General features: G+C 39.4%; 1 protein-coding gene across 1 annotated transcript; it reads left to right on the forward strand.

The window, feature by feature from the left end:
- Positions 1-295: 295 nt before the first annotated feature.
- On the forward strand, positions 296-2,612 carry LOC147852404 (pentatricopeptide repeat-containing protein At1g11290, chloroplastic-like). Its single transcript, XM_087334464.1, has 2 exons — positions 296-2,153; positions 2,237-2,612. Exon 1 carries the CDS (start codon positions 301-303, stop codon positions 1,897-1,899), a length of 1,599 nt encoding a protein of 532 aa, XP_087190590.1. The 5' UTR covers positions 296-300; the 3' UTR covers positions 1,900-2,153; positions 2,237-2,612.
- The last annotated feature ends 8,966 nt before the right edge of the window (positions 2,613-11,578 follow it).

Raw genomic sequence — 11,578 nt, forward strand, 5'->3', positions numbered from 1 at the left:
GTATGTATGTATGTATGTATGTAATACATACATACATACACATAGAGAGAGAGAGAGACGTATATAATATATATATATATATATATGTATATATAATATACAAGTTAACATATATGTATGTATGTTGTAGCTTGATCGCTGTTGTGCGCACACAAATCAAACATGTGCGAGACGAAGAAGCTGAAACTGAAATTGAAGCTCGCTCTGGCTCAGAGGTTGCGGCGATGCCATCCTCTTCGTGTTGGTCGTTGCCGTGGCGGCGGCGTTGGAATAGCAGGGGCAGCAGAGCAGGAGCAGGAGATGGAGAAGATGGAGGAGGAGATGATGGGCAGGCTCCTCCACGATGAGGTGATGAGGGCGTCCTTGGATTGCGACACTCTCCTGGGCAGCCTCATCCTGGACATGTACGCCAATCGTCTGGGCGCCATGGACGATGCTCACTGCTGGTTCTTCTCCGTTCTCCTCCCTTCCCATGCTGTCGATGCTTACACTTGGCACCATCTTCTTGCGGGATATGTCCACCATGGAATGCCCCACCTCGCCCTTGACACCTTCCAGCAGATGCAGCACCAAGGTATCCTCCTTAATCGCTTCATCGCTGCCACTGTCATCTCCGCCTGTGCTTCCACTGTCCCGCGTGGTGTGCATCAAGACCTCGTTGTCCATGGTGAGCACCTACATGCTAGCTTGGTGGGCTCATCCAGTCATTTGCAGGACATGGCAGTTGGAAATGCCATTGTTACCATGTATGGGAGGTGCAATAGGTTGGATAGAGCCCAGCGGACGTTTGACATGATGAGTGAGAGGAATACATTGTCTTGGACTGCAATTATTGCTGTACATGCCCAAAATGGGCAGCCAAAGAGGGCTCTTCACCTTTTTCAGCAGATGCACAAGGAAGGACTGATGCCAAATGATGCAACCTTTGCAAGCATTCTGTGTGCATGTGCTGCTCTGGCTCTTGGCAAGTACTTGCATAGCCGCATCTCGATCATGGGTCTGGAGGATAATGTTACGGTTGCAAACTCGCTCATCGGCATGTATGGGAAATGTGGAAGCATGGCAGATGCATGTACGAGCTTTGATCGGGTGGAGAGTCGAAGAAGCACCTCTTGGAATGCTTTAATGTCTGCATTCGTGGAGAATATGCAGTTTTCGCATGTGATTCAGCTATTCCAGCAAATGCTGCAGGAAGCAATGCTCCCAGACAGGGTCACATACATCAACGCATTCTCTGCATGTGCGCATCGAGCCACAATGTGTGAGGTGAGAAGGCTTCACAGCTGTGTCACTCTAATAATTGACCAGCTTGACATAGCTATGCAGAATGCTCTACTCAATGCCTATGCCAAATGCAGCATGAGTTTAGAGCAGACGTGTGTGGTGTTTCTTGACATCTTGCAGCCCGATCAAGTCTCATGGACTGCCCTGATCTCTTCTGCCGCCCAACATGGTAAAATGCATCTAGCCCTATGCTTATTTGACGTGATGCATAGGAGAGGAGTAATGGCAAATGAAGTGACGCTTCTGAGTGTTCTTTATGGATGTAGCCATGTAGGCATGATGAATGAGTGCATTCAATGCTTCCTGTTCATGAAATCCATGGCGGTACTACCGCTTGTGGATCATTATAACTGCATTCTTGACCTTCTAGCGAAGGTTGGACAACTGATTGATGCAAAGAGATTTGCGAGTTCAATGCCACGTCAGCCTAGCCTTGCTTCATGGATGACTTTGCTTGCAGCCTGCAAAAATCAGTTTGATTGTGATTGTAAGCTTGGGGAAGATGCGGCATCTCATGTATTTGAATTACAATCTCAGAATTTCGCATCACTTGTGCTGCTTTCACAGATCTATGATGCAGCAGCACGGCATGAAATGGTTCCAGAAATGATGTAACTTAGGATGGAGCACTTTTTCTTCTTAAATGTTTCAAGATGACAATGCCCCTAGTAGGGCGGAACATGATGCTTGAAGAACAAGACATGGGCAGCAAATGGAAAATCCATCAAACATTCAGGCGGCCTAACTTGTTTCCTATGCGTTTTTAGTTCTCTGCACACAAATAAGATTGGTTTGGGATTCATTTAAATGTTTGGATTCAAAATGAGCCACCTGAGCCACCTGAAGGCTGGGAACATGGAAGGGACAAGGTAATATATGTTTATTTGTTCCTTTTTTTCCTGTTTGAACTTTAGGCCCTGCTTTAACTATGATACGGTCTTTTCTTTTCCAGAATGAATAGTGAAGTGAAAGAGGGAATTTATTCTGCATTGAATTTGGTGCTAACAAGGAAGGTATACTTGTGAATTCATCTCGTTTCCAGGTGCTCTATTTTCTTGTGATTATCTTTTGGTGATAGAGGTGCTAATTTTCAGAAGAAACACAGGAAAGAGGCAAACTTCAGTTATAAGGGGCTGTATACCAAGCACACACATTGTGCATATGGTGGACTTGCTTGTACGTACAAGAGTTTGGAACCTAGGTGGAATGACAAGTATCTCTGTCTACCTAAAGATTCATCCCTCGTACCGGGATGATATTGGGAACAGAAATTTTTCCTGATCTTATACAAAGTGGATTGAAGCTATTAACCCACATATACATGTACAGTGCTGTGGAACTTGTTTGTGTATCATGCTTCTTTGGAGCAGGAGAAAGAGAGAGAGATTAAGATGGGAAAATACTTCTCAATATAAGTTGGGCACACTTTTAAAGTGGAACCACGGGGTAGATTCTTGCTAGAAACAAAGAAGAAAAACAACTCAGGAAAGCTTGGGGTTTTGAAAAAAGTAGAAACTGTTTCCTTTTTTAATAGATGAGAGCACCAAACTATATTATAGTTTACAATATAGTGTTGTTCAATATATATGGATAGGAGTTTTTTCTAGTTAAAAAACCCTTAAGTTAATGAAAGTCTTCTTAATGAAGTTTCACACCATGACCCATGGGCATCATGACAACAGTTCCCTTTCCTCTCTCACCATATGGAGGTGTAGTGCTATTAAATATATTTGGATAGGGGTTTCTTTTTCCCCAATTTTCACGAGTAAAACTGATAATGTAGATTTAGCTTCTCTCAACTTTACATACATTTAATATGTCTCAAATGAAATGTCTGGTGATTATGGAATCGAAAGCAACAATTTTATTGGCTTTGGTAAAGGTGAACAAGTTGTACCAGAGCTTTACACTTGGAAATTGCAGTATCATGGGTGCCCCTTTTAGCAACCATGAATAATATTCATCATGTCATCATTTCAGTGCTCCCTTCTTGTAAAGGCATCTTGTCCTGGGAGCCATTTTTCTATTCTGTAAATCAATTAAGATTCGATGTATTCTCTTTTATATATTTTATTATTAGTCAAAGATTTCTAGTTGCTACTAGGAGAAACCAGGCAATTATGGTGTTCTCAGACCATGCCAGAGGAGAATGCAGGTTCTATGTGCAAGGAAAGTGAAAACCCTCGAGAAAAGGAACCTTTCCAAATTTGATGCAAAGCATGTAAAGCTAAACATGTCCTGAGAAAGGGGCACATCAAGACTTTGAAGCAGCACATCTGGCATCTGTATGACTTCACACTACGAAGAGATGGCGGCATTGTTAGTTAGGAAAAAGGAATTGGAGAGAGCTTAAGAAAGGAATCCTCCATTATTCAGATTTGGGTGGAGATGGTGCTGGCCAACCTTCCCACCTATCACGGATCATTCAAGCGAAGGATCCAAAGCATTCCCGTGAGCTGAAGTGGAAGAAACTGGAGAAAATGTGACTCTTACACTATAAAAATGCATTTTTATTACTAGGGTATAGTAGTGCGTGGGTAAGTTGTCAAAGACAAGCTCTAGAAAAAATAGGAAGGATTTTTGTGTAGGAATCCAAGGCTCTGAAGACAACAGCTAGGTGCATATTTGGTGCTCTTTGAAGCCATGCTGCCAAAGACGCACACCAAACTGTTGCCTATTGATGGTTATAACACATAACTTTACAAATTATAATTTTAACATGCGAATTATTATGTGTAGATTAATTTAATATTATAAAACTGTTGTATAAATTGTTTTGTTGAAATTGTGCTTTTAAGCATGAGAAATTGCAACTTCCTAAAATATTATAATTTGAAACAAAGTCAAATCTCACACAAATTGCTGTGTTAAGTCAAAAAACCAAATTGATTTCCAACTATGGAACATACATTAAAATGAACAAAATTGTTAAGCCATTAGGCCTTCATTTGGTGATTCAATTTTAGTTGGAGTAGGGAACTCTAAAAACTATTTGAAGTACGTGCCAATACAATAAGCCAAACAATGAAACATGCTTGTGGAAGAAAAACAACTTGAGAATAACAATCTTAAGCCAAACAATTGTCATGCATGTGGTCAAGCATTATTGGTTTTGCTTGATATTGATGTTCATATCTTTCTATATATTGCCATGCATGTGGCTGACTTTGGAATATAGCACAACGGAAATCCATCAAATATGATACTATGGCTTACATGTAAATGGATTTTATAGGAAGAAGGGTTATAACTCTTGTACCTGTTTTGTCAAGTGAGTAGACCACAAAAATGCGATTGAGCTTTGTTTGTACTTCATCCATGACATTGCACATATGAAATGCTTCCAAATTCTCTACAATGTAAGAGGTTTTACTTTCGTATGTTGAAACGTTGCGAAAAGTCACAACATGAACTATATTGCACTAAACAATGGGTTCATGGTGTAAATCTTTGTAGCCATTGCTTTTGCCCAATAAGGGTGGGATTTTATTTATTGACCATGTTGTTGGCCAGTTTTATGATCCAATCAATCTTTTTCTCCACTACTTTGGTTTGATGATATATGTAGGATTGCATAATACCCATACATATGAGTGGATGACATCGAGGAGTATGATACTCACATCCTAACAATTTGAAAGTTGATGTTACCGCTGCTTCCCAATTAACATGCTTCACATACACCTCTCATATAATTTCCCTTGATGTTTGGTAGTTTGCTTAAGACTACTATTGTTTGCCTTGCTCCATTATTTTTCCAGCGAGCTCTTTTAAGTCCATAATAGTGAGAAGACACAACATGTTCTTGATGCATTTTCAATGTTCTCTATCATTGTAGAATGGGGCATTTATGATGTGGCTTATCAAATGCATGGTGTCATCACTTATCTCCATGTAGGCAAATTGCTTCAATGCTCGTAAACTTTGAAACCAATTGCCATAACTTTTCAGATCGTTAGATACACTCGAGTCAACAAACCACACATTGCCCGTCCCGATAGCTCTTGTTGACTTTGTGTTTGATTGATGAATGATAACCAATATTGCATCATAACTCGCATGGCGAGAGTTGGTAGTGTCATTAGTGAACTATTGGCTATTGGTTACACCACTCCTTTTCTTGTGAAAATTCGCCTTCATGTGGCCAACCTTGCCACGGTACCAATATTTTTACTTTCTCTATTGTTGAATCTCCTTTCTTCTAGAGTTTCCCCATCTACTCCACCAAATTCATTTGCTTTCATGTCTAGGTGTATCATTGTGACTTCTCAAGGTGTCTCACACTTGGGAGCATAAAAGGTTTTCTCCTCTTAGTTCATGGGCAAGTTTTCTCCTCTTGTCAAAATCATTGTCAAGGGATTGAAACCATCTATATGCTAATGGTGGTGAACCAAGTAAGGATGGATATCAATCGTGTTCAAGACACTAGCAACATCTAACATAATCTTGTGAACTCTCATGCTCACTTCACCAAGACAATTCTTCATCAAGAAGTTAACCTACGCCTCCCTAAGGTAGTGCTAAATACATACTTTACTAATGAATTTGTGATAGCACTAACCACACCTTGATTCATTAGTAAAGTAACACAACACATACAAAAACAAATGTGATTACTATTTGGCTGATTAGTGCTTAGCCCTAATCACTCATCTCACAAAATGCGGGGAAGGGAGAAAGAGAGAGCTCAAGCTTAGACTATCTCTAGACTAAGGATTCGTATTCCTTTAATATGTATATACAATAGCTTATAAACATATTTTTTGTTTTTATTAATGTGTACAAACATTAAACATTCTCTTTTCTCCTAATAATTTGACTAAGAATTGAAGAAGCTAAAAAGCACAAAAGGTGAGTAAATTTGTTCTGTCCCTTAGTGTAGTACCCACACCAAAGCTCATATCTTCATGGGTCTTGCTATGTACATCCCAACCTAATGAGCGTACACTCATGGATGCACCTTGCTGAGCCACAAGCCAGCAGGATGGAGTAGCTTATAGAATATGGGGTGACTAGTGAGTGATGTGGTAGAAATATGGGTGGAGGATATGAAAACAATTCAAATAGTATTGCAAGTGTCATGTGTAAAGCTCAAACCCGTAACCTCACATGTCAACTACAAAGCATGAACCATCAAGATAATTATTTATGTAAATTTTCTTTTCATCATCATAATTATGTCTCATGTAGAATTGCATACATGTTTACTCAGAGCAACATGGCTATCATGAATCACAAGTAAGCACGTGTAACACCGGGTCATTTGAAACAGGTAATATGTCGTATTCTCTTTTGGCATAGTTGGCCAGATGTAGAAAAGTACCCTATTTTAGCCTGATATCGAAAATATACGATGCATGCGTACCCCTTTTGCGACTTGATGGTTAAATATAGAACAAAAAAAACCTAACAATTACTAAATTGTATATGTGTCCACATTCGTGTCAATTTGCATATCATGGAGCACAATTGAAGACTTGGTTCAATATAAAGTTCTAAAATTGGTATCCATATTCAAATTGTAGAGTAAAACTACATAAACCGTAATTATAAATATGTGGTTTTGGGTTTAGGAATAAAGTAGTACCCCACTTGTTGGACGGGTATATCGATAGTTTCATTGTATAATGTCATATAGTTCATGACAATGTAATTGGTAAGAGTAACAATTACGTACGACATTCATTTATACTATGTGGAACCAGTAGACTTGAACCGTAGGTAACTAAAAACCTCTTATTATCAAAAACATTCGCCTTTTCATATACAGTCATGCTAACGGAAATGAGAAATTACAATATCATGTTAATATCTCAAACTGAAGAAGAGCATGGTGACCAATTATATGTAAATACAAACAATGGTTCCAATAATGATTAAAAAGGGAAATTATGAACAGATGAATTTAATTAAACGATAAACAATTACAGATGTTCTCATATACAAATATAATATGAAGTGATGGTGAACATTATGCCTCAAAATCCTCAATTTTTACATTACGCCATCTACATCAATCTATAAGCAAATCAGGCAGAGCAGGCTCCTCTGGCGCTGATTGTTCTAGACTGTTTTCATTCGTGTCATCTCCAAGCTCTCCTGAATCTGATGTATGGTCAAACTGTGCTACATCTTCCAGGTCCACCAGCTCCCCTGCTTCTTCATCAATTGGTTCCATTGGTTCTCGTGAAGTCATCTGGAACATCTCTGTCTCGTTGATGTGTTTTGCTCCGACTTCTTGATCCTGATCTGGATAGTCCCAGATTCCTGTGATCCTCATTTTGATGAAGTTAACTTGAGTAGGGTCCTTCTCCAATGCAACACAGTTTCTAAACATCTTCAATGCACAAGCTGTCGTTGTACCTAATGGTCGCATGAACACAAACAAGTATATATAAGAAGTAACGTCTTAAACTTGATTGACAGGATTGAAATTAAATATATATATTATACTTGTGCCAGAGAACAAGTCTAGGACCCAATCATCTGGATTCGAGAAGAGCTCTATGAGGCGGTTGATCAATCTTTGAGGTTTTTGATAAGGGTTCACCATACTTTTATCCCCTGACACATGTCTTAATTTTTTGGTTACAGCTGGGCACATGATGTAGTTAACCACGTTACGCTCATTGACATGTGCTCTAGCCTTCTTCTTTGTAATTGAATCATAGTAGCCCACACAAAAATGTTCGACCGCACTAACCATTCGATCGCCAGGGCTACGTGTAATATTTGTTTTGATCCTATAGAGAAAGAAAATCAAGTATTAGAGGTGTAAATGTGTACATATAATAAGAAGTACTGTAATGAGTAAAAGCGAACTATAACGCACCAATGCATGTGTTCAGTGGCATGACAACGAGACTTCAAAGCTGTTGTGACTGACAATGATTGCCCCATGCTATGAAATATGACTATCCTCCACAAGGGGGCCAATGTCAGTTCTGCGAAATCCTTTACCATTTTCTCGAACTGAGGGTACTTGAAAGGCACATCATCATATGTTGATCCCACAATACGGAAACCATATGGTATGTCAGCTATCAGCAAAGTGTAGTGCCTTCTCGGTAACAGTTCGAGCATCTGGGATACTTCGCCATTGAAAACACTATAATGAAGCTGTTTGAAAGGATTAGACCTATGCAAAAAACTCTTTACAGTCTCCGAATCCTCGGGCAGTTCCATTTCCTTCCCTTTGGTCATTCTCTTCTCATATTTCGCACGTTCTAAGTGCGTGATGAAGGCCGCTGGAATACCGTCATTATTGTCGTTGTTCTTTTTCGATTTTGATGGTTTCTGCAAGTGTCATTGTTGTTAGCAGGGAACATTAGTTTCTAACATATCAACATTCAAAAGACACATACCCATTCTCTAAATACAATAAAATATTCCTCCAATGCCTTGTAGGAAGAAGTTATCGGGCAGGCTTGTTCAACTTCTTCCCATGTCGGTAAACTCAGTTTTTGCATCATCAACTCCTGAATCTTCATGTATACCTTGTGACTGCACAATCAATATGAAATTAGAAATAAGATATTCAAAATAATTGAAGACTTTCATGAAAAGGTATACTATAAACACTTACTTTTGCAAGTCTGTTACCATCTCGTCCAAACTAAATTCCTTGGCGACCACTCGAGATAGCACGGATATTAACAATCTATCATCTTTGATACCTTGTAATGATCTCCAAGGTAAAAGTTTCATGTCCTCTACTAACTCCTCGATTACCAAGTCGCTTTTTCCCTTGGTCTTTGATTTGATCTCAACTTGTGGATCAATTCTTCCCTTTTTTGATCTTTGCCCCTTGACTTCTTTCCGCTCCCACATAGAGAATATTTTGTCTTGGAGATCCCACACCTCTCCAGTTCGAAAAGCTAGTTGAAACCAAGAATCATATTTTCGGAGACCTTCGGATTTGGTACTCTCATCCACTGCAATCCCTACTTCCAATAAACACTGACGTCGCAATCCAGGCCACAATCTTGGACCAAAACAATTCAAGGCATCGAGGTATTCATGATGAAAAAATCTTATCCTCTCTATACATGACATCTTTTGCCTATAATCGTTGTCATTGTTATGGTCCCATGCGAGCAGCTTCGCCTCCTCGTGAGTTAGTCCTGCATATACCTTACATTCGGCGTATTTGAAGAACGGCGTGAGAGGATATTCTTTGACAAGCTGTCGTCGAGCTTCGGCCGAATGTGATCCTCCGATTACATAGTATGTGTAATCGTCTGCAGAGCTATACTTGAAATCTGCTACTGTTGGGCATTGTTCTTGATCAACCATTACCAAAAATGGCACCACAGTAGCGTGAGGATTGATTTTCATTTTGCTTTTTAGGTTTTGCACATGGACGGAGTGCGGCTCCCTAATTTCCAAGGGACGTCTTCCAGTCATGGGGTCAATGGGGGGCCTTTGGATAGAAGTAATGGGCAAATGAAATAGCTGGCCCCTGCGCACAAGTTTAGTCTTCACAATATTTTCTCTTATTTTATTTTGTTCTGACGTCAGGACACCAGAAGATAGTTGTCCGCCTGGAGCCACGACGTCGACTTGTTGGTCGTCTTCTTCTTCCACGAACTCTAATATTTCTTCTTCTTCTTCTTCGGGTCGTGGTCGTTTAGTATATTTCTTTTGAACAGGATTTGTCTTCCTAGACTTTTTCGGTGGAGTTTCTGCTTCACCGGTCATCATCTCTCCTGTCACGTACGGCCGAAGAGCTACCAACAAGTTATTTTTCGTTTGCAGGTCTTTACGCAAAGCCTTGGGATTGCAAGATTCGGGTACTAGGTTTCCCTCATCAAGTCGCAATCGCCTGTTGCCAACTGAGCTCGAGACGTCGATTAAAATACTTGTAGAGTCAATGTCTTCGTACTCTAGCTTGGTTACATGCCCATAATTAAATGTTTTTCCAAGCTGAAGTTTCCCTTCCCCGTCCGATTTTGCCGTTATCAATAACAGCACCCCATCCTCCTCGACATAAGAGAGACACCATTCAAGTTCGGGGTAATCCTTATATTTCACCTCAACCGTTTTCTCCTCTTGCGTACTACCTTTGTTGATTTTGGTAGTAGCCACAGATGACTTGGATCCTCCTTCCCCCGTTGAGTCAAATAAATTCTTTTTACTCGTGTCCTTCATGAAGGAGCCAGAATCTTGTTTTGTCGGAGATCGAATCTTCAATCTAAATGAAGGAACTTTTTGTCTGGGTTCACTGAAATTAAAAACGTTGGTGAAAACATAGAAACAACGTACAATTTTATCTAAATCACGCAAATTATCATTTAAATTACGTCAATTTTATGGTCCCATGCGATAGTTTTTTATCGCAAAAACAACATTTTTTTCAACCAAAATCCGATGCAGTGCATCGGATTTGCGTTGAAAGGCAGGACCTTCAACCAAAATCCGATGCACTACATCGGATTTTGGTTGAAGGTCCTGGCTTTCAGAATTGCTTTCCAAGTTCGTTGTACAAAATAAAATAAAATTTCTATGTGTTGAGGAAAGGAATCTTTAGGAATCTTAAAAAATGTAATGAATATTACTAACCTGACGATTTTCTTTCCCTTGTTCATGGTTTGTGCCGGAGGTAGTGCTGTCCATGATGTGCTTCTGAGTGCTCGAAAATTGGCCTATGCTCTGAGCTCGATGGATTCTTTCACGTGATAATGAAAATGAAATTTCTAACCTCCTTATATAGAAGACTTTAGCATTCTTTTTAAAATAAAAAATAATTTTTTAATTATTTGTTTTTTAGGAAAATTTCGGAAAATAATATAGTTAATCTAAGTGTTCGGGTAGTTATATAGTTAGGCTTCAGCATTCCTTAATTTTCTCAAAAGAAGGTTTTAGAATACAGTTAGACTCCCTCAAATGTCTTCTTCTACAAGTAGAACATCTCTTTTTTCTATTGCCCCCTTTTCATTGTCAAACAACTCGTATTTCTCAATAGAAGAGTACGACCACAAAAAACATTCGCGGCTTAAACAGAAAAGTGTGGCTCCTAGTACTTCGAATTCTCTATTTTCAATTGATCCTGTTGATGGCCCTCTTCATGCAAGCTTACAAGCGGACGATTCTTCGTCGATAGATAACAATAGCATTACTAAACCTCTAGCATTTAAAAGAGTTCCTCGACAAGTTAGTGAAAAGAGATTTAATTTCTTATGTTCTGATCGTCAACTTCTATGCGACTTGAACAAATCGTGTTGTGCGAATCTCTGTCTATCAACTTATGGAAAGTCAAGGTTACGTGAAACACGACAAAAATACTTGTCGCTTA

The sequence above is a fragment of the Azolla caroliniana genome, unplaced genomic scaffold, assembly GCF_043228905.1.
Source record: "Azolla caroliniana isolate FFs.n. ecotype wild unplaced genomic scaffold, voAzoCaro1.0.p SCAF_18, whole genome shotgun sequence".
In the NCBI taxonomy this organism is placed as follows: domain Eukaryota; kingdom Viridiplantae; phylum Streptophyta; class Polypodiopsida; order Salviniales; family Salviniaceae; genus Azolla; species Azolla caroliniana.

Bases quoted from the DNA above. Each gene is read 5' to 3' on its own strand.
- LOC147852404 (XM_087334464.1), top strand. From the start codon at position 301: ATGGAGAAGATGGAGGAGGAGATGATGGGCAGGCTCCTCCACGATGAG.